Below are 22,838 nucleotides of genomic sequence, written 5' to 3' on the forward strand. Positions count from 1 at the left end.
TCCTCCGTGATTCTTGCCAGTAAGCTCTGTCCTCCACTCCTCTCTGCTCCTCAACATTTTACCACACGGCTCTTGGCAGCCTCCTACTTGCCCCATCTTTACTTTCCTCGTCCAATCCACTCCCTACTCACCCACTCCTGCATCCCCTGCACACCCTTTCCACAGCGTGGTTTTTCCTCTCACTGATACATTGTGCCCTAACCATGGGCTCCTAATTCGCTCACTTTCTATGCCAGCCGACACTCTGTGTTTCTTCATTTGTAAATTAGCTTAGGTGTATGTTCTTCACAACATTACATGTTGATACTTATGCTTTGGAGCATTTATGAGGAGACTTTTTTGGATCATAATGCAATATATGTAGATATACTGTATGCAAGCTCCTATTTTATTCCTTTGGTAAACTTCCTTGTACCTGAATATTTATTGTTTGTGGTCAGAGCTGCCCACGTGATTATTCACTGAGATGCACTTTATTGCTCTTATCTCATATTATGTGAGACACTTGTGGTCCACCCATTCATTTGGTTTTTAATTGTTTTTATGGTTTTCTGTTGATATATTTATATAATTTTTGATATATAATAAAGATGTGTTTTTTTTAGATTATATCAGAGTGGTGCGGTGTTGTTCAGTTCCTACCTTTCTCTTTTCATTGGTACATGTATGTTTCAGGACCTGTTCTGCACACCTGATTGTTTATATAAGTAATGGTGTTTGGTGCTGACCCTCCCCTCCCCTTGGTTGCTGTTGGAATACTGTCACTTCCACTCACCATATTCTTGCTAAAAGAGGCAAACATCTTCACCCTATTTGCAAGTTCCTACAAAAAACTTGCCAGATGTTTTGCCTTTCTTTATACAACCCCAATAATGACACCACATAATAAAAAATAACTGAAAGAAAGGCAATAAAGTAACGTTCAGGGGATCAAATCCCCTTTTTCCATCCACAGCAATAATGTTTGCATTTCATCTAATACTGCTGTCCATTGCAACACTGCAAAAGCTCAGAAAATGCGTCCCTCTGGTGTATTGGAGAATACTTGGCAGCAGAAGACGAGCAGCTGTAATCTGCCATACAATCTGCAGCCTGTTCAGATAAATATTGGTAGCACATGCCTGTGGTTGTCTCAGCATTCCTCCCGGGATGAGGAACATCAGGCTTTGCTGAGCCTCGAGGATGCAGCTAAGAGCTCTTCTTCAAAGTACAGAATCTGGTCCACCACAAAGCAGTCACTTGCTCGCGATACCAAAGTCTCTAGATGCTGCTTCACCTCTTTCTCGCTGATGTTATTTTTTCGGGCCCTCTTGAGATAGTTATAAACCTTTTCAAATTTTTCCTCTCCCAAATTTTCCACAGCTGACCTAGAAAATACAAGCGAGGAGGAATACTTTACATTCATGTCAATACTATATACATTCTTAGCTGTAAATAAATTAAATTCTGCAAGAAGATTGTACAAACACAGGAGATACCCTGATCAGTAATCAGTAATGTTCATCATGTTCACATGGTTCAATTCCCATACAGTTAAAGCGATCTTCCACTTTAAATAATTAAAAAAAATATTCCATCACTTTAGAACTATACATTACAAGAGATTTTGCCCAAACTATTTTAAACTATTTATTTTTGTTGTATCTGCAGAGAAAATGTCAGTCATGCCCCATGATCAATAGCAGCACAATAATTACTGGTCGTATAGGTTTCCTGATTACTGCAGGTGTTTGTCTCTAAAGGTGCATTGTTTCCTGCTCCGTGCAGCAAATTACTTACACAGGTATATGGGAGGTACAGAGGTGTTACTAAGCAAGTTGTCCTTTACAGGCTCCCCTGAAATGTACTTAACACTCGGAAATATATAATATTTAAGGTTACAGGCACTCTTAGACATTCGTGTCCAGCTGCACACTGAAATAGGAGAATACATTTTAATAGCATTACATTTCAAAATGACTTGTTTAGCACTGATACATATCCTAGTGGTGTGTTTGGCATGAAGGATGTACTGGGGAGGCCATTGTTCTTGGTTATGGATAATTTAAGCTCAGAGCTGGATTGACTAGCATTTGAATGAGGCTACTGTGAAGTTATTGATTATGGTTTGGTAGGATATTGCTGGACTTTGGTTTTCCATGGTGATCCTGGCAGCACCACTTACATGCTGCGGGGATACTGTTAGTAATTAGTACTGGGTAACCTAGGAGTGGATTAGGGCTGAAGGTAATCATTAGACTAGAGGTGGGGTTTAGGATTAGGGGAGGTCAGTTGGAGTTGGCTGTTTAGGAATTCTGAGGTTCATTTTCAGCATGACCTGAGAACCAACATAAACTGTTTCTAAATATGAGGAATATCATGAAAATACGAACAGAAAATGTAGAACTGGATGACTTTTCTATTCCAAACATTTTAGTATTAACCATTAGAAAAAAACAGTTCAAACAGGGATAATGCAATTTCCATTGTTAACACTAAAGACTTTGTAGAACACAAATTGAAAATATTAAAAGCAGTAATATTTCTTTTTTTAATCAAACCTTTCAATAATTCAAACAGAGTTACAGTATATAAATTCAATCTTTTATACTCTATTAGCTTTTCAATTGTTAGAAGCTCTTATTGTATAAGCGGATCAAAGGGGGTGGAATACCTGAAAGCTATAATACAGTATATATACGGGTAATGTCTGTCATACTTGTCTTACAGGATTAAGACTTTTTTTTAAAGATCTAAGTATATCTACTGTATAATGCTGGAATCTCCTTTTCGATATTTTACTCTTGCCCTTTAGAGGAAGGCTTTTGAAGACACCTCAATGTTAAAGCCCTGAAGAAAACAATAGGTATCGGGCAACCATGGTTAGCGAAAGGTGGAGGGAATCCCATCTGCTCTTTATATTAAAGGCTAAATATGTCTTCAATATCCGATATAGAGTACCTCCAGCCTATTATACAAACAAATGCCCTAAATGCCGCTTCTTAGAGGCTGGTCTATATCATTGTGTCTGGTAACGCCTTGTGATTTCTGGAATGGGGTCTTTTGCTTCCTGGGCAAGGCGTGCAAGAAACAGGTTCCCAAGGATCCCATACTTTACTTCACTATGTGGATCCAACAAAAGAGAACACACAGGAGACATATGTAAGTGTGAAAATACTAAATAACTAGTATTGGCTGTAGCCGTGATATTCAATAGTGATATTCAATAGATGGATCTATTCAATCAACAACACCTAGTCAAGATATTGAGGATGAACTGACCTATATTATGCAACTGGATAAACTATCTGCTACACTGAGCATTGAAATATGGACCAAACGCTTCTTCCATAGATAGAAACATCGTTTGCTACCCAAGGATTATGGAGCCCTTTAAGTATTCATCTTGGTACTGCTAGACAACTGAGTGGAACTTTGGGCTCACTGGCCATAGAGTGACAGCTTAATTGCATCAACTACACTGAAGAGTTTTTTTTTCTTTTTCTTCAACTTGCTACAGTGAGGTAGATAAAACAACTATTACAAAATAAAATGAGAACAGTACAGGAGAGCAATTGAGGGGGGTGGGAGTGGTGTGTTGGGGGGGTGTTTGGGAGAGGGGAGGTTGGGTAGTTAATTTGTGGTATACACTGCACATGACTCAGACTTGAAATGTGTTTACCTAATTTTCTGCCGACATGTACAGTGACGTACAAATTTCCAGTTGTTATGCTCAAAAAATATAAAATAAAATATTTTTGAGAAAAAAAAAGAGGCACTGAAGTGACATGCACATAGACAAACACTCTGACATGACTAAAGATGTCGCCACCTGTGATACATTTCAGAATGTAAATTGTGGGTGAGTAAAGATTTTACAGTGGGCAAACACTGACTAAATAATTTATAAATTATTATTGTAAAAAACACCAGTAATATTATTTATTACTTTATTTTCACTACACTTCCTCTTGAATAATCAACCAGCAGTACAATAACATATTTATGAACTCTGAACTCAGAACTCATTTCTGCTCTAAAAGATACACACGAGCATAATAACCTTTAAACTAAAAAAAACCTGTTACAGCTGATACAAATCCTAAAATACATTTGCACAGTTTCTACTTCCTGATTCATGGAAGCAGACATATTGTTTACAGCCTGTACTTTCAAATGGACTTATCTGCTTATCTGCCATAGGCAGTCATGTGACACAGGGGAGGATCAAATTACAGCTAGTGATTAGACACAAATGAGGGGGAATTAAACAGGCTAAACTCTCTAAATACTGTATATTCAGGGTACATTTCTCTATGTTTTCCTTGTGTCCTGTGCAAGAGTTCAGGTCCACTTTAACCCATTCGCGTTCCGTCGTTTTCACTTGAGAAATGTTCACCTCCCATTCATTAGCCTATAACTTTATCACTACTTATCACAATGAACTGATCTATATCTTGTTGTTTCCGCCACCAATTAGGCTTTCTTTGGGGGGTACATTTTGCTAAGAGTCACTTTACTGTAAATGCATTTTAACAGGAAGAATAAGAAAAAAACTGAAAAAATTCATTATTTCTCCGTTTTCAGCCATTATAGTTTTAAAATAATACATGCCTCCATAATTAAAACTAACGTATTGTATTTGCCCATATGTCCCGGTTATTACACCGTTAAAATTATGTCCCTATCACAATGTATGGCGACAATATTTTATTTGGAAATAAAGGTGAATTTTTTCCGTTTTGCATCTATCACTATTTACAAGTTTAAAATAAAAAAATATATAGAAATATTTCATCTTTACATTGATATTTAAAAAGTTTAGACCCTTAGGTAAATATTTAAATGTTTTTTTTTTTATTATAATGTTTTTTTTTTTTATATTTAACATTTTGATTGGGTATTTTTGGGAGGGTGGGATGTAAACAATTGTTTTATAATGTAAATGTGTGTTTAGTTAATTTTTTTTTACTTTTAGTTGTAGTTTTACTTTTTGGCCACAAGATGGCGGCCATGAGTTTGTTTACATGACGTTACTCTAAGCGTAACATACGCTTAGAGAGACGCATGGGGGAGGTAACATCCAGAAAAAGCGCAGCTTCCGAGAGAAGCTGTCACTTTTTCAGCAGGGGAGAGGAATCAGTGATCGGGCACCATAGCCCGATTCACTGATTGCCTGGCTAACGAACTGCGGGCCGGGAGCGCGCGTGCATGCGCGTGATGGCTGCGGGAGCGCATGGTTCCTGGACATAGTTTCTACGTCCAGGAACTAAAATAGGTTAAGATTTTAAAGTTTCAATTATCCTGTTGTGTACATTTTCTGTTAATTTTCTTTTACGGCGGTATCTTAACCACTTGCCGACCGCCTTAAGCCGATGAGCGGCAGCAAGGGCTGGGCCCAAACGACCGCAATACGCCCATCGGCAGTGGCGGCGGCGGGCGTGGTTATGCGCCAATCGCGTCACTCGTGACGCGATCAGGCACCAGCAACAGGCTCCGCCCCCCTTTGTGCAGTAATCCGCCGCCCGTTTGGAAGCGCCAGTGGGTTACTAGCATCCAGATCGCCGCCATACAAGCGTATAATACGCTTTGTAATGTATACAAAGCGTATTATGCAGGCTGCCTCCTGCCCTGGAGGTCCCAGTGATCGAGACCCCCCTGCCCACCCCTCCGACCCCTGTTTGCACCCAATCACCCCCCTAATCACCCATCAAACACTACCTGTCACTATCTGCCAATGCAATTTTTTTTAGTCCCTAAACTTCCCCTTGGGGGCTCCTGATCACGCCCCCCCCCCACACACACTCTCAGATCCTCCCCAGACCCCCCCGTGTACTGTATACATCTATCCTCCCCTATAATCACCTGTCAATCACCTGTCAATCACCCATCAATCACCCGTCAATCACCACCTGTCACTGCCACTTATCAGATCAGACCCTAACCTGCCTCTTACGGGCATCTGATCACCCTCCCACACCATCAGATTGCCCGCAGAACTACCCTCAGATCGCCTCCAAAGTGCATTGTTTACATCTGTTCTGCCATCTAATCACCCACTGATCACCCATCAATCACCCCCTGTCACTGCTACCAATCAGATCAGACCCCTATCTGCCCCTAGGGCACCCAATCACCCGCCCACACCCTCAGAACGACCTCAGACCCCCCCCCCCCAGACCTCCCTCCCTGTGTACTATGTACATCTATTCTCCCCTGTAATCACCTGTCAATCACCCGTCAATCACCTGTCACTGCCTCCCATCAGATCAGAACCTAACCTGCCTCTTACGGGCATCTGATCACCCTCCCACACCATCAGATCGCCCGCAGACCTACCCTCCGATCACCTCCAAAGTGCATTGTTTACATCTGTTCTGCCATCTAATCACCCACTGATCACCCATAAATCACCCATCAACCACCCCCTGTCACTGCTACCCATCAGATTAGACCCCTATCTGCCCCTAGGGCACCCAATCACCCGCCCACACCCTCAGAACGCCCTCAGACCCCAGCCCTGATCACCTCGCCAGTGCATTGCTTGCATCTATTCCCCCCTCTAATCACACTTTAAAACACCCATCAATCACCTCCTGTCACCACCTGTCACCCCCTAGCACACCTACCCATCAGATCAGGCCCTAATTTGCCCCGTGTGGGCTCCTGATCACTCGGCCAAACCCTCAGATCCCCCTCAGACCCCCTTCCGATCACCTCCCCAGTGCATTGATTGCATCTATTTTCCTCTCTAACCACCCCCTGAGACACCCATCAATCACCTCCTGTCACCCCCCTAGCACTCCTATCCATCAGATCAGGCCCAATACAACCTGTCATCTAAGAGGTCACCCTGCTTATGACCGGTTCCACAAAATTCGCCCCCTCGTAGACCACCTGTCATCAAAATTTGCAGATGCTTATACCCCTGAACAGTCATTTTGAGACATTTGGTTTCCAGACTACTCACGGTTTTGGGCCTGTAAAATGCCAGGGCAGTATAGGAACCCCACAAGGGACCCCATTTTAGAAAAAAGACACCCCAAGGTATTCTGTTAGGTGTATGATAAGTTCATAGAAGATTTTATTTTTTTGTCAAAAGTTAGCGGAAATTGATTTTTATGGTTTTTTTCACAAAGTGTCATTTTTCACTACCTTGTGACAGAAAAATAAAATCTTCTTTGAACTCACCATACACCTAACGGAATACCTTGGGGTGTCTTCTTTATAAAATGGGGTCACTTGTGCGGTTCCTATACTGCCCTGGCATTTTAGGGGCCCTAAACCGTGAGGAGTAGTCTAGAAAACAAATGCCTCAAAATGACCTGAGAATAGGACGTTGGGCCCCTTAGCGCACCTAGGCTGGAAAAAAGTGTCACACATGTGGTATCGCCGTACTCAGGAGAAGTAGTATAATGTGTTTTGGGGTGTATTTTTACACATACCCATGCTGGGTGGGAGAAATCTCTCTGTAAATGGACAATTGTGTGTAAAAAAAATCAAAAATGTGTCATTTACAGAGATATTTCTTCCACCCAGCATTGGTATATGTAAAAATACACCACAAAACACATTATACTACTTCTTCTGAGCACGGCAGTACCACATGTGTGGCACTTTTTTGCAGCCTAACTGCGCTAAGGAGCCTAAAGTCCAATGAGTACCTTTAGGATTTCACAGGTCATTTTGAGACATTTGGGTTCAAGACTACTCTTCACGGTTTAAGGCCCCTAAAATGCCAGGGCAGTATAGGAACCCCACAAGTGACCCCATTTTAGAAAGAAGACACCCCAAGGTATTCTGTTAGGTGTATGACGAGTTCATAGAAGATTTTATTTTTTGTCACAAGTTAGCGGAAATTGATTTTTATTGGGTTTTTTTTTTTCACAAAGTGTCAATTTCCACTAACTTGTGACAAAAAAAAATCTTCTATGAACTCACCATACTCCTAACAGAATACCTTGGGGTGTCTTCTTTCTAAAATGGGGTCACTTTTGGGGTTCCTATACTGCCCTGGCATTTTAGGGGCCCTAAACCGTGAGGAGTAGTCTAGAATCCAAATGCCTCAAAATGACCTGTGAATAGGACGTTAGGCCCCTTAGCGCACCTAGGTTGCAAAAAAGTGTCACACATGTGGTATCACCGTACTCAGAAGAAGTAGTATAATGTGTTTTGGGGTGTATTTTTACACATACCCATGCTGGGTGGGAGAATTCTCTCTGTAAATGGACAATTGTGTGTAAAAAAAAACAAAAAATTGTCATTTACAGAGATATTTCTCCCACCAGCATGGGTATGTGTAAAAATACACCACAAAACACATTATACTACTTTTCCTGAGTACGGCGGTACCACATGTGTGGCACTTTTTTGCACCCTAAGTGCGCTAAGGGGCCCAAAGTCCAATGAGTACCTTTAGGATTTCACAGGTCATTTTGCGACATTTGGTTTCAAGACTACTCCTCACGGTTTAGGGCCCCTAAAATGCCAGGGCAGTATAGGAACCCCACAAATGACCCCATTTTAGAAAGAAGGCACCCAAAGGTATTCCGTTAGGAGTATGGTGAGTTCATAGAAGATTTTATTTTTTGTCACAAGTTAGCGGAAAATGACACTTTGTAAAAAAAAAAAAATATAAATCAATTTCCGCTAACTTGTGACAAAAAAATAAGATCTTCTATGAACTCACCATACACCTAACGGAATACCTTGGGGTGTCTTCTTTCTAAAATGGGTCATTTGTGGGGTTCCTATTATTCTTATTTAGTACTTATATAGTGCAGACATCTTCCACAGCGCTGTACAGAGTGCATTGTCTTGGCACTTAAAGGAACACTGTCAAAATCTAGTCAAAGTTTTTTTCTAAAGCCCTTTAGGAGTTAGGAGAGACGTGGTAATTGCAGATAATGATAATAAAAGAAAAAAAAAGACATCCGTCACCTTATCAGATCTTGCACAGCGCTAGGATAGTGCAGGGGAAGAACCCGCTCTGCTGTCGTCACTCGGCACAGCATGGATTGTTTATTTATGACCAGCAAGGCATGGATTGTTTATGTCCAGCAAGGCTAGTGCAGAGAGGAAGAGAGACATTCCTGTTACAGCATACACTGAATAGACGCTGAATAGATAAACCAGTCACCCCTGCACTATCCGAACACCTGATAAGGTGATGTTTTTTTTTTTTTTCCTTTTACTCTCAGCAATTTCCAAGTCTCTCCTAACCCCTAAAGGGCTTCAGAACTTAAACCAATAGTGTTCCTTTAACTGTCCCTCAGAGGGGCTCACAATCTAATCCCTGCCATAGTCATATGTCTATATTGTGAAGTATATATATTGTAGACTAAGGCCAATTTAGGGGAAAGCCAATTCACTTATCTGAATGGTTTTGGGGTGTGGGAGGAAACCGAATAGCCCTGAGGAAACCCACACAGACACGGGAAGAACATGCAAACGCCGCACTGATAGTGACCTGGTTGGGATTCGAACCAGGGACCCAGCACTGCAAGGCAAGAGTGCTAACCACTATGCTACTGTGCTGCCCTTTTGCCATCCTGCTGCCCAAGAAATGTATTCTATCAGTGATTACTAACTGCGAATACAAAACAGGTGAATTTCAGACATTATCATGATAAACTTACATACTAAGCATGTAGTAGTATTTTATCCCTATCATTTTTAAAGTATTTTCCTAGCCCAGCAGAAGCCGTTGTCTCTCCCATGGATTGAGCTATTAATCTCTCCATCTTGACTGCTTCAGGTCACATGACTAAATAGTGTCAGGAGTCTGACACAGAAAATGTGCATTTTGCCTCCGCATTACCATTCTCGTACAGTTATCAGATGGTATATTTAGAACTATGAATGAAGATTTAATAAAAACTAAAAAATATATAACATGTACTGTGTGTAACCGTTTCCCTTTAAATTAAAGAATAATGTTAGTCATTTTTTTTCTCAGAAAATGAAAAGAAAATATGATCACTTGGCAAAGGATTGGTTTTCCTTTAAAGTGACTTTCAAAGCCAGTAATTAAGTTGTGACCTCAAAGGAAAACGTTTATTTAATATGCACACAGAAATTACAGATCTGACAGCTAATCAGTGCCAAGAGACAGCCAGGCTTATCGGCAGCCAACAACCAAGCAGGTGTTATGGATATGAACATCTGCCAGTATGGTGGTAACTATCAAGTGATATTTGGGCTGGAAGGACCTTGTTCAAGTGAACCAAAGTGCATACTAACTATACAACTGTCTATTATCGCCTCATTCCAATGTTGTATCATAACCATTTCCTGTTTGTTTATATTTGAGCCTCTGTATGTCCATGAGACCACATGCTTTATATTTTACATGTAAAAGCTAAAATGCAGGTAGGCATCGGAAACAGGTAAAATACAGCTGCAAAATGTCATTTTTAAAGAGACTATACAGGCAAAATGAGACGTTGCATGGATGCCCTTTGGCTAAAAAGTTATAATGACTTGCTGGGTCTTTATCTTTCAAGTGTCCACCCAAGCCCCAGAGGCAGCAGCTTCCAGTGCATAGCCCCGCCCCATGCAGACGAGTGCTGTGGTAAAACATTCCTTCTTTCACCTAAGGATTATTGAAAAAATGAAGCACCTCATTCCTTCAGAGGATCTTCCAGCCCTAGTTCACGCCTTCATCACATCACGGCTGGACAATTGCAATGCCCTCTATGCAGACCTTCCAAATAAAGGCCTACACTGCCAGCAGCTAGTACTGAATGCTGCCACAAGACTGTTAACAAGCCAACCCTGCCAGTGCCACATAACACCAATCCTTTGCTCACTACACTGGCTACCCATAAAATGGAGAATCCTTTTCAAAATTGGCATGCTAACATTCAAATCCCTATGTGACTTAGGCCCTGGATACCTAAAGGATTTGTTGCAACTGTGTCACACCTCCCACAACCCCAGATCAAAAGGATCCAATAACTTGACCACCCCCAGAGTACAACTAAAAACCTTTGGAACCAGAGCTTTCTGTCATGCCCCTACCCTGTGGAATGCCAAACGTAATCAAGGCAGCTCCAACCCTGGACATGTTTAAATCAAAACTGTAAAGCCACCTGTTTAGTCTGGCATTCATGATCACATAACTTAGTCTGGCATTCATGATCACTATGTACTGATGTGAGACAAGCTTATGCACTTTGGGTCCTACCGGAGAAAAGCACTTTACAAATATTTCCTTGTTGTTATTGCTGTGATGCTTCCTTGGCACTCTGTATTTCCAATACAGAGAGTGCCATGGCACTCGTCTGAAGGGGACGGGGCTACATGCTGGAGCCTGTGTTTTGGGGGCTTAGGAGATAGACTTGAAAGATAAAGACCTGGTAAGTTGTTATAATTTTTCACCCAAAGGGCATCCATGTAATGTCTCATTTTAGCTCTCTTAAACGTTTTTGAATGAATTTCATCTTTGAAGCCTACCTCCAGATAGAGTCCAAGATGTACCATCTAAGAAAGGTGCTCAAAGCTTTATTACACTGCAAATTCAGTGCTTTGCTGACCTGAGGAAGCGGGCCTGAGCCATGAAATGCATTGCCTGTCTTTTTGTGCAATAATTGAATAAAAATTGGAAAAACTGACCAGTTGATTAATGTAAAGTTAAGCCAAAATCGACCTTCTTTTGAAATTGTTTTAAATTGTTTTATACATTTAGGGCACCTCCAGCATTTGTTGCTAAAGCCTACATTATCACCCCTGTTTAGGGTTGAATTTTTATGTTTTTACCATAAAATTCTATTTTTGGAGCAGCGACCACCCCTATACCAATGCCGAATGGGGATGGTACTTCCCAACATGCGTTCCTAAGTGGTTGCTTATCTTAACAAAATCAGATTTGTAAGTATACTTTTACAGTATCAATACACCGATCTTTCATATCCAACAAGCTACAGTATATACTACACCAGATTGGGCATCTAATAAAATGCCCATTTTGTGTCAAATCACACCTTTACCAAGTTTGAGCTTTAGTATTAGTTGATACAGGAAGGCGAGGTTAGAATTATTTTTCAGAGTTAAAAGGCTTGGATTAAGTGTCAGGATAGACTTAAGTTAGGGGAGGGGGGGGGGGGGGATTAGGGTTAGGCATCAGGAAGGGGTTACTGGTAAATATGCATGTTAGGAACAAGGCCTCAGGCAGGTACCACATGGCAGTGTCTCTTTAGACACTTCTTAACTAGCATAAGTGACCTACTATAGAAAAAACATTTTAAAAAAAAGAACACCAAGCTGAAGAAAGAGGCCGTTACACAGAAGCTTCTATAAGTAACAACCATATTTGCACTTTCCCAAGAAACATCTCAAGCCCTGTGCATTATTTCAGCAGACAATCCTGCATTCCAGTTTAAGTAATGGAAGCTGTCATGGAAAAGTAGGACACATTTAAAGTGATCACGCTTTCCTTCCTGGTCTACTTTACAGAACCTAAGACACTGTGCTGTGTGCCAATGTATCCATTATATTCACATTTCCAAAGATGTATTAGGTCTTACCATTGCATCTCACTGAGACAACATAAAGAGGGTTATAATGTAAATGATACTAAAGTAGGATAACAACAGGTATGAGTAATATCAATTCCATTTTTCACAATTATATCTGCATTACCTTTACATATATTACCATAAATATTTCCTTATGTGAGGGTTGCAATTTACGGATCCCAGAGGGTATTGGGATATAGGTCTTCCTTACTTTGCATTTTATAAATATCTAGATCACCTGAATAACACTATGAATCTCTCTACACAAACTGCTAAAGGATTCTGTTCAGTCAGACTCATGGTGCTATAATTTGCAGCAAAAAATATAAATTACTGACAATACACACTCAAAAAGGTAACACGTCTCTTAACAGTTTCAAAGCAAAACTACACAATGCTTATGTGGTTTTTGTAAAGAACAAATGCTTTAAATGTTTGTAAGAAACAGAAAAGTGAGCCCTTATTCAATTCACCTTTTCGTTTTTTTCCAGGAAATAATTTTTCATCTTCTGTTTAAAATAACTTTCCAGCTCTATGCAATTGAAAAGATTCCAAAAAGTATGTCAGAAAGTCCTGTCAAGTTATTCTGAGTATTTACTTGTTTACTGGTGGCTTAAAAGGTATTATTGTTAATAAGGTGTGGATATATCACCTAGGAGAAAAGTTAGGGAAAAAAGTGAATTAAATTGGGGCCACAGTATCTCCTCTATGGTCCAAATGTATCTCAGTAGGGAGAAAATGCTGTCTCGCTGAGCTCCATTCAGAGTGCTCAGCAAGCCCACAGCAAACAGTTGGCATAGATCCACCTCAAAAACATTTCCATAATCCGTCCCTTCCTTTCACAAGAAGCAACTAATATTCTTGTGCATGCCCTAATCATCTCCCGTCTTGACTACTGCAACACCATACTCTGTGGTCTACCAAAAAGCAGACTGGCACCTCTCCAACCCCTACTAAACTCTGCGGCCCGTCTCATCCACCTCTCTTCTAGATCCTCTGAGGCAGCCCCTCTCTGCCAATCCCTCCATTGGTTACCAGTTGCCTAAAGGATCCAGTTTAAACTTCTCACACTTGCATACAAAGCTCTACACAAGCTATCGCCTCCATACATTTCCTCTTTAATCTCCAGATACCTCCCCGCCTGGACCCTCCATTCCTCATAGGAGACCCTTTTGTCCTCCAGCCTAGTCACCTCCTCTCACTCTCGCATCCAAGACTTCTCACGGGCTATCCCTTTCCTTTGGAACTCTCTCCCTCAGCCGGTTCGTCATGCCACAAGTCTGGAAACCTTCAAACGTACTCTGAAAACACACCTGTTCAGACAAGCCTATAATTTGCTATAGGCAGCACTGAAGGCACACTGGCTCACCCACTAATCCTTGTGTTTCCTTCCCTTTTGTTTCCTCTCCACTACCCTCTAAATTGTAAGCTCGTAAGGGCAGGGACCTCCTCCTAGTGTTTCTCATACTGCTGTAATTTTAACATATGTACATGTACCAACTACACATCAACTATGTATGTATTTGTATTTTTAATTCTATTCAATGTCATGACTGTACAGTGTCTTGTATTTCTTATGTATATTTGTTCCCCATTATTTGTTTGTACTATGCACTGCGCTACGGAAGATGTTGGCGCTAGATAAATAAAAAAAAATAATAATAATAGATATACAAATGTGACAGATCCATCCACCACTGCAGGCAGAGGATGGCCAGAGGGGAAAAAAACAAAGAGAAATGGCTACCAAACTACCAAAGGGGGATGCTGTGCACCTATCATCAGGCCAGCTGCTTCCTCTTTAAGGAGTCATCAAGCGTATACTCCCCCTCCCCCGCTTTACTTACCCAGGACTTCCTCCAGCCCCTTGGAGCCGACACGTCCCATGCCGCAGCTCCGCTCCCCAGTGCCAGTGCATAGGCCAACGTCTTCTACTGCGCCTGTGCAAGTGCCGCTGTCAAACAAGCCCAGGTTGTCAGCAGTGTACTGCGCAGGCGCAGAACTACTGCGCCTGCGTAGTACACTGCGGACAACGTGGGCTTTATTGACAGTGGCGCTCATGCAGGCGCAGTAGAGGACGACCTCAAGGTCGGCCTCTGCACCAGTGGAGACCCCCGGTCGGTGGCTGCGAGCGGAGATGCAGCGTGGGACATGTCGGCTCCAAAGGGCTGGAGGAAGCCTCGGGTAAGTAAAGGGGGGCCGTATTTGCTTGATGACTTCCTTAAGGCCTGTATGCAACATACTTATTGCCCAATCAGTTAGGCGTAGGGTGAGCCGAATGACAAAATTCAAGGCAGTGTTAAATTCTATTCCTCCTCCGAGTCGTAGCAATCTGGAAGGACACATAATTCGGGGTACAGCTATTGCTGGCACTAAAAATACACTGAGAATCCCATTGCACTTGGTCATGCCCTAAGTCTACTGGCAAATTAGGCACAAATACCTGTGCTTCTGGGGAAGGTCTTTCAAAAAGTAATTGCTACAGACCCTAAGATGCTGTTGCTAGGTTTTGAAGGGGAAATGATTACATCTAGAAGAGCAGTTTTCCTGTGGAGTATACTTTGTTTTTATACCAGCTAGGCCTTAATCCTGCGTTGGATCCGGACAGATGTCCCCACGTCAGGGGAATGGGTGAAATTAGTCAACACGTCCTTGCAAGCTTACTTACATACAGAGGAATTGCCCTGCAAAATTGTGGTAATTTTGGCTAAAGTATCTCAAAGATCAAGGGATTGAGATGAGCAATAGATCAATTTACACTGTGTGATATGATATTAAAAGTTGTACTTATAATATTGGTATAATTGTGGGGCCTGGAGCAGACTGTGGAGAAGGGGGGCAGCGGCAAGACAACTGTTGATGTTTGTGTGTCTGCAAAAACTTCAATGAAATGAAATCCCACTGCGTCGCTATAGACAATGTAATATCATTATGTCTGTGGCGGCACCCAAGTCAGGCGCTACGCAGGTTACAGCAATTGTCTTACTGCATTTGGGCCGGCGTTGTTTGGGATGGACATATAGAACAATCCTATATCAATGGTGCATAGTATCACCTCACTAGTCTCACTCAATTTCACCCTGGAGCACCCATAGCACACTGATATCAGGGTGCTATGGATGCTCCAGGGTGACGGCATGGGTGGGTGCTATAGGTACAATGGACGGGGAGGAGATGGAGCAGGCTCTAGCTATACTAACTATAGCTAGAGCCAAAACCATCTTTAAATTCTGGCTCCAAGGATCCCCATTGGCCTGTTATTAGACCAATGGGAGCCTTGGAGCCAACATTTTAATATGCTTTGAGCTCTACTAATACAGAGTATGGCTAGAGCTATGCTATGTGGCAGTGAGCGGCGAATGTGTCGATGGGTGCACAGAGGTGGGGAAGAGCCCCTTGTCCATGGATTGGACAAGGGCTTTAGGAGAATGGGGGAGGCTTGTCCGCCCCTCTGCCCCAGAGCCCCCCATACCATGGACCATGCGAGCTGGTATAGGGTGCGGAGCCCCGGCCGTGTGGATTCTGGCTATCCCAGCCTGCATAGAGACAAGGGGTTAAAGAAGCTTGGGAGGCATTTTCTTAAATTTCCCACACTCTGAACATATATTAAATTAAAAAATAAATTTATATACATGTTAATACATTATCTTACATTTTAGCACAGTGACTTTGCTACTTTTTCTTCTAAATTTAACATTGATTTTCTCAAAAACTACAAGGTCTTTTTGAAAATGTTTCCCCCTTGTTCCCACTGCCCTCCTTAACATACCCTGCAAATTTGGTGTTTCTGGCATGTTCGGGGCTGTGCTGTTAACCACTAAAGTCAGCTGCCATTGAAACATTTCCCACACTCAGAACAAAAACTTTAAAATCAATTTTTTCAAAAACTATGAGGTCTTGTTTTTTCCTCTTGTACCTACTGTGCTCTTTCACATACATTACACACTTGGTGTTTCTAGCACGTAAGGGGGTTTTGCTATTAACCGCTAAAGTCGGTGGCCGTTCACTTGCCATTTAACCCTATGGAGCCCGAACATTTGTATGAAATACGAAAATTTAATGTTCACTACATTACTGTTGGTTGGAGGTGGAAATCTATGAACTGGGCAATCGGTTAGGTCAACGAGTCAGAGCCTAAGATGATCGGATGGCCTTTGAGTGGCGTTTTTCCCTTGTGGGTCTTTGGTAGCCCGTAGATCACAGGCTTCTGTGGATGATCTGGAAGTAGAAAATCCATCTCCTTTTCTGTAATCCAGTTATTTGAAAGCCCAATAGTCAGGAGTTCTTAAAGTTTTAATTTCAATGATCTTTCGTATTAAAAAAAAAAATCAACTTCAGATTGGAATGGATCAAATATGGACCTAGGACAGAATGATAGTCTTTTTTGTCAAGACCACCATTTCGTGTTTGTTAATGGAATATTTTGTTTGCTAGAAAAGTTGCAATGTGACACACTGTCTTCTCTATGTTTACATGTATATTGATGAGGAGGTGGTCCCTAATTACTATGGGCGTTACTGTATCACTTGGTTTGTATTTATTGCAAGGTGCACAACTTGTATTGTCATATGTCTGCACTGTTCTGAAGAAGGGGACCCTGCAAGGCTGTGTCATAGTAATTATAACCATGGATGTCTTTCTATGCAAAAAAAGCATCTAAGCCCCCCTTAAATGCAAAATTGACTGTTTTAAAGTTTGTCATTGCTTTCCCTCCAAGGAGTTAACATCTTTTAGTTTTATAGCTGCATTCTCCATCTGCAGTGATCTTTGAGCATTGGCAGCTCTACACTGGGGAACGCTCGGGCACTGTCCCCCCTTGGGAATCATTGTGTAACCCCGCTCAGTAACATACTGCTAACTGTTTCCAGGCTTCAGCAGCATACAATGAATAAGATAGGGTCTGTAAAAAAACTCTCCATGTCACCTTGAGTCTATGTAGATGTTACATAAACAAAGGGTATTATCAGCTTGCCATAAATACCTTAGAATCCGTGCAAGATCCCATGTGATTAATGAATCTGGATGACACTTATATTTGCAAAAAAAACCTCTACCTCCTTCTGATTGTAGGTTCTAACATTGTAACCCAACAGGAATAGAGTCTGAAGAATGCTTACTAGTTAAAGGGTTACTGATTTTCTTTTAAATTAGCCAATAAATGTTATTATCCTGATTTAAAACTTCCTGTCTATAAAACACAAGCTCTAGTCTGCAGCAATGCTTAGCTACTAAGATAAAGAATAACACAAAAGCCTTGATTCATAAAGCATTACTGCATATGAAATTACCAAGCAGTGATGTATATTACCAACTTCTGTGGTAAATACCTCAACGCATGTCAGTAAATGTCAATTTATAAAGACTACAACATGCGGTAAAGCCAAGAAATGTTACCGGCACCTCAGAGCGGAGAGTGTGCGAGCCAGCCATGACAAGCAGAAGCAGAGTCAGCTATCAATGACAGGAACAGAGCCAATAGAAACAGCCCCTATCTCCTGCAAGTCACGCTGATCAGATTTTGATAGGTTGCGGTGCCTTCTCCGGCGGGTCCAGCTTTTCTACCCCCCAGGCAGCGAGCAGAGAGAACAGAAGAAAAGCAGCTTCCCCTGCAGCCGTTCAGCCGTTTAATCATTCAGGCTCCTGTTTGAAGATGCGGAAGAACTAGTGGGGAAATCACCTAAACATGGCATGTCTTATGTCTCCTGAAAGTTCTTCTAAGCAGGGGCAATTAAATAAAATGTTAAGAAAGACTAATGGAGACTAATGGACAGATTCAGAGCAAGCAGAGGCAGTATAACAAACATGTACATCTAAAGGAATGTCGGGATGCCTCTTACTATTGTAATGCTGTCTCTGCACGGAGAACAGCATGTAACAACACGACACAACGCCACACTTCTGCTGTTAGCGCACAGGTCTTTGTCAATGGGCTTCGGTAAATTAGCGAACTTCTACCGCACCTTTGAATATTTTTATGAATTAGCACACAAAAGTCTAAAATGCCGAATGCAGTCTTTTTTTTATCGTATAGCCTTTTATAAATCGACGCCAAAGTGTTTCTCTCGCTCCTGCCTCTTCCCCCTTGCCTTGCTTGTAAAGTCGTCCGACATATGCTGGGACTGGAATGATTTGTCTGTGATCTGCCCATACAGGAGCGGCTTGCTAGCAAGTAAGAATTAAAGCATGCCAGCCAACTAGCCAAGTACATCTGTAGGTAACTTTTCTTCCATCATTTGGACAATCTGCTCTGCTCAAAAGCCTCTGTTTTTTCAGTTCTGTTTGTGATGTTTACATTTGGTTCCTATCATTGCTGAACTAGTTAGTCTTAATTTTATCACATGGGTTAGGAAAAAAATAACTAAAACTCGCCATACAAACATCAATTCTGATCACTCAAATGGGCCCCACCAGCCAGCCATAGTGCCCCCTTTGTGCTCCAAAAAAATTGAAGCTGGAGCTGCCACTGTCTTCGAGCCCAAAAACACAAAGTCTGACACTGCTTCTATTTCTGCCCCCTCCGTATGCCAGATTTCCTTAATGTTTACTGAAAACATTGCCCTTAAAGAGAATCTGTATTGTTAAAATCGCACAAAAGTAAACATACCAGTGCGTTCCTATTACCCTCTGTCACAATTTCGCCGCTCCTCGCCGCATTAAAAGTGGTTAAAAACAGTTTTAAAAAGCTTGTTTATAAACAAACAAAATGGCCACCAAAACAGGAAGTAGGTTGATGTACAGTATGTCCACACATAGAAAATACATCCATACACAAGCAGGCTGTATACAGCCTTCCTTTTGAATCTCAAGAGAACATTTGTGTGTTTCTTTCCCCCTGCAGCTATCTTCCACTGAAGTGTCAGGCTGTATCTTCCTGCAGAGTGCAGACAGCTCTGCCCGTATGTAATTCCTCAGTATGTGAAAGCCCAGCCAGCTCAGAGGAGGATTTATCCAGCTTGTAAAAGATAAGAGAGAAGAGAGAAGCTTCCCAAATCTAAATAATACACAGGCAGTGTGCAGAGAGGGGCCTGGAGGGGGGAGATGCATCACAGAACCACAACACTGAAGAACTTGGCAGCCTTCCAGACACAGGCTGACAAGTCTGACAAGAGAGAGATAAGTTGATTTATTACAGAGATGGTGATAGTAGAACGTGCTGCAGTAAGCCAAAACACATTAGAATAGCTTTTGGAACTTGTAGGATGATAAAAAACAGGATGCAATTTTTGTTACGGAGTCTCTTTAATTCATACCTAATTTTATGTAAACAATATTGTGAAGCACCTGGAGAGATCACTGAACTGTACCTACTGAAGAACACCCATGAAACTGAATTAGGTGTTATTTCTTTTGGAAGCCCTGCTGAAAAACTAAGAAACAAATCATGCTTGGCATCTATTGGTTCGTCTTCTTTTTCACATTTTACAATTCCTCTGACAAAGTACAAAAAGTAATTAAAATACACTGAATACCATGGCCTTGCTGACATGATAACAACCTGAATAAGATTAACGCAAAGAATGAAGCAGGAGGTCATTATTGCAATAATAAGATGGGGGACTAAAACTGCATTAGTTCTGCTGCTATGGTTTTATATTAAGTATTTTCTATTCTTACTTAGAAATGCTGCTTTTCATGTACAAAAGAAGGACAACTGAAGCACAAAATGGTTAACATTATCAGACAACGTTTCTGCACCATCAGGAAGCAGCAGGGCAGCCGGCTAAGCTTGCAGTCTTTTGTAGTGGTGTTTTCTTCCATTAACGGATTGTTCACTTATGTCATACCTGGAGTAAAGCATTCCAGAATCGTCTCTTGAGAACTAATTTAGCCATAATGCATTACTGGCTTTGTACTATAAGTGATCGACGGACCCACTAGCCAAACATCATTATCATTGTAGAGAAAACGGCTGTGCTGCATGCTCCTTTTGCTTTTCTAATTTGCCGATGTCTCAATCTACTCCTTCGACATCCACTACCAATTGTTGTTGCTGTGTATTAATTGCACATTAGTGATTTGTACATTAAAAGACAACTTAAGTGAGTGGGATATGACAGCTGCCATATTTATTTCCTTTTTAAACAATGCAAATTGCCTGGTTGTTCTGATCCTCTGCCTCTAATACTTTAAAGGACACCAGATGTGAACAGAGTAAGAGGGAAGGGGGGGAGCCGGCGTATACTCTTACCTGTCCTGATGCCTGTTACTCCCCCATTCTCCTTTCTGCCCCCCGCATTATGCCTAAAAGCTCCCCCGGGACCCTCTTCCGGGTTGCCAGAGTTGGGCTTTACTGTGCAGGTGCTGGCCGCGCTGCGCGTGTCCTACAGCGTGCAACCGTGACCAGGAGCACTCTGCGCATGCCTATGCGCATGACGTAGTGACATCAGCACTCCTGGGCAGTAGGACGCACAATGCTCGGCCAATGCCTGCGCAGTAAAGCCTGACTCCAGCGACCCAGAATAGGATCATGTGACAGCTTTTAGGCATAATGTGGGGGGCAGAAAGGACAGGCAATAATATGTGTCTGCTCCTCCCATTTCTATTTCTCTGTTTACTATGGCGCCCACACAGCACACGGGTATCTTAAAGAGAACCCGAGGTGGCTTTGTATAACGTTAGTGGGGCACAGAGGCTGGTTGGGCACACTAACACCAGCCTCTGTTGCCCCATGGTGTGTGTCAAAGACCCCCCTGCTCGCCGCTATACCCCCGCAATGCTGGCGACACGCAGCGTGTCGCCAGCACAATGTTTACCCTAGCGCTGTCTGTCAGCGCCGCTCCGCCGCCTCCTCCGCATCGCCGCTACCCGCCCTCGTCCCTTCCCTCACGCTGATTGGAGGGAAGGGACGAGGGCGGGTAGCGGCGATGCGGAGGAGGCGGGGGAGCGGCGCTGACAGACAGCGCTAGGGTAAACATTGTGCTGGCGACGCGCTGCGTGTCGCCAGCACTGCGGGAACGATAGCGGCGAGCAGGGGGGTCTTTGACACACACCATGGGGCAACAGAGGCTGGTGTTAGTGTGCCCAACCAGCCTCTGTGCCCCACTAACGTTATACAAAGCCACCTCGGGTTCTCTTTAAAGGTTATCTGCTCTTTACTGACCTGAGGAAGCAGGCCTGGTCCCGTGAAACGCGTTGTCTACAGTTTAACCTCTTTTTTAATAAATCCCTACCTATATTCATCCGTGTGAGTCTTCAATAGAGGTTAGATACCTCTTTTTATTTTTTTTTATATACAAACTACCTAATATTATTTGGGCGTCTACCCACAATCCAGTTCCAGTATTCTGTTTACATCTGGCATCCTTTAAGTCATAGACCCTGAACAAGCATGCAGACCAGATGTTTGACTTAAGTCTGATTGCACTTGCCTGCTTGTTTGAGGTGGGTTGCAGACACGTAAGATGAATGAAAGATGAGCAGGGCTGCCAGGCAACTGGTATTGTTTAAAATACCTGGACGACTTTCACAAAACATTGTAAAATATATATATGTATAAAATATAGTATGCATATATCCAGAGTAAAATCCACTATAAATTATTTATTTTTCCTACATTGCTGGCACTTACAGTAGGTAGTAAAAAGCTGTCAGTTCTGACAGGTTTTGAACTAGTCCAGTGATCTGCAAACTTGGCTCTCCAGCTGTTAAGGAACTACAAGTCCCACAATTCATTTGCCTTTATGAATCATTACTGTGGCCATCAGACTCCTGCAATGCATTTTGGGACTTGTAGTTCCTTAACAGCTGAAGAGCCAAGTTTGCACATTACTGGACTAGTCTATCTCCTGATGGCAGATTCTCAGTGTTACCTTTATGCCCATTTTCACACTATTTTGGCACTCAGACTGAGCAATTGCCATTCAGTAAATTGTTTTATAAGAAAAGATACCGGAGAAGCCCCCATGAGGAAATGGACTTGTCCAAGGATTTCACAGGTCATTTTGCGACATTTGGTTTCAAGACTACTCCTCACGGTTTAGGGCCCCTAAAATGCCAGGACAGTATAGGAACCCCACTAATGACCCCATTTTAGAAAGAAGACACCCCAAGGTATTCCGTTAGGAGTATGGTGAGTTCATAGAAGATTTTTTTTTTTTGTCACAAGTTAGCGGAAATTGATTTTAATTGTTTTTTTTTTTCACAAAGTGTCATTTTCCACTAACTTGTGACAAAAAATAAAATCTTCTATGAACTCACCATACTCCTAACGGAATACCGTGTGGTGTCTTATTTCTAAATTGGGGTCATTTGTGGGGTTCCTATACTGCCCTGGCATTTTAGGGGCCCTAAACCGTGAGGAGTAGTCTTGAAACCAAATGTCGCAAAATGACCTGTGAAATC

The 22,838-nt window shown here is 42.1% G+C and overlaps 1 protein-coding gene across 2 annotated transcripts in view; it reads right to left on the reverse strand.

Moving 5' to 3' along the window:
- Positions 1-1,012: 1,012 nt before the first annotated feature.
- Positions 1,013-22,838, reverse strand: part of NEK11 (NIMA related kinase 11) — a 386,870-nt gene continuing 365,044 nt past the window's right edge. Inside the window, exon 16 of one of the 2 annotated variants that reach the window (XM_068234487.1) lies at positions 1,013-1,367. In XM_068234487.1, the coding sequence (XP_068090588.1) occupies positions 1,160-1,367 (208 nt within the window). In that variant the 3' untranslated portion in view covers positions 1,013-1,159. The remainder of the gene's footprint in view (positions 1,368-22,838) is intronic. The other variant, XR_011020552.1, reaches the window with a different exon arrangement.

Source organism: Hyperolius riggenbachi, chromosome 5, assembly GCF_040937935.1.
Source record: "Hyperolius riggenbachi isolate aHypRig1 chromosome 5, aHypRig1.pri, whole genome shotgun sequence".
NCBI lineage: Eukaryota > Metazoa > Chordata > Amphibia > Anura > Hyperoliidae > Hyperolius > Hyperolius riggenbachi.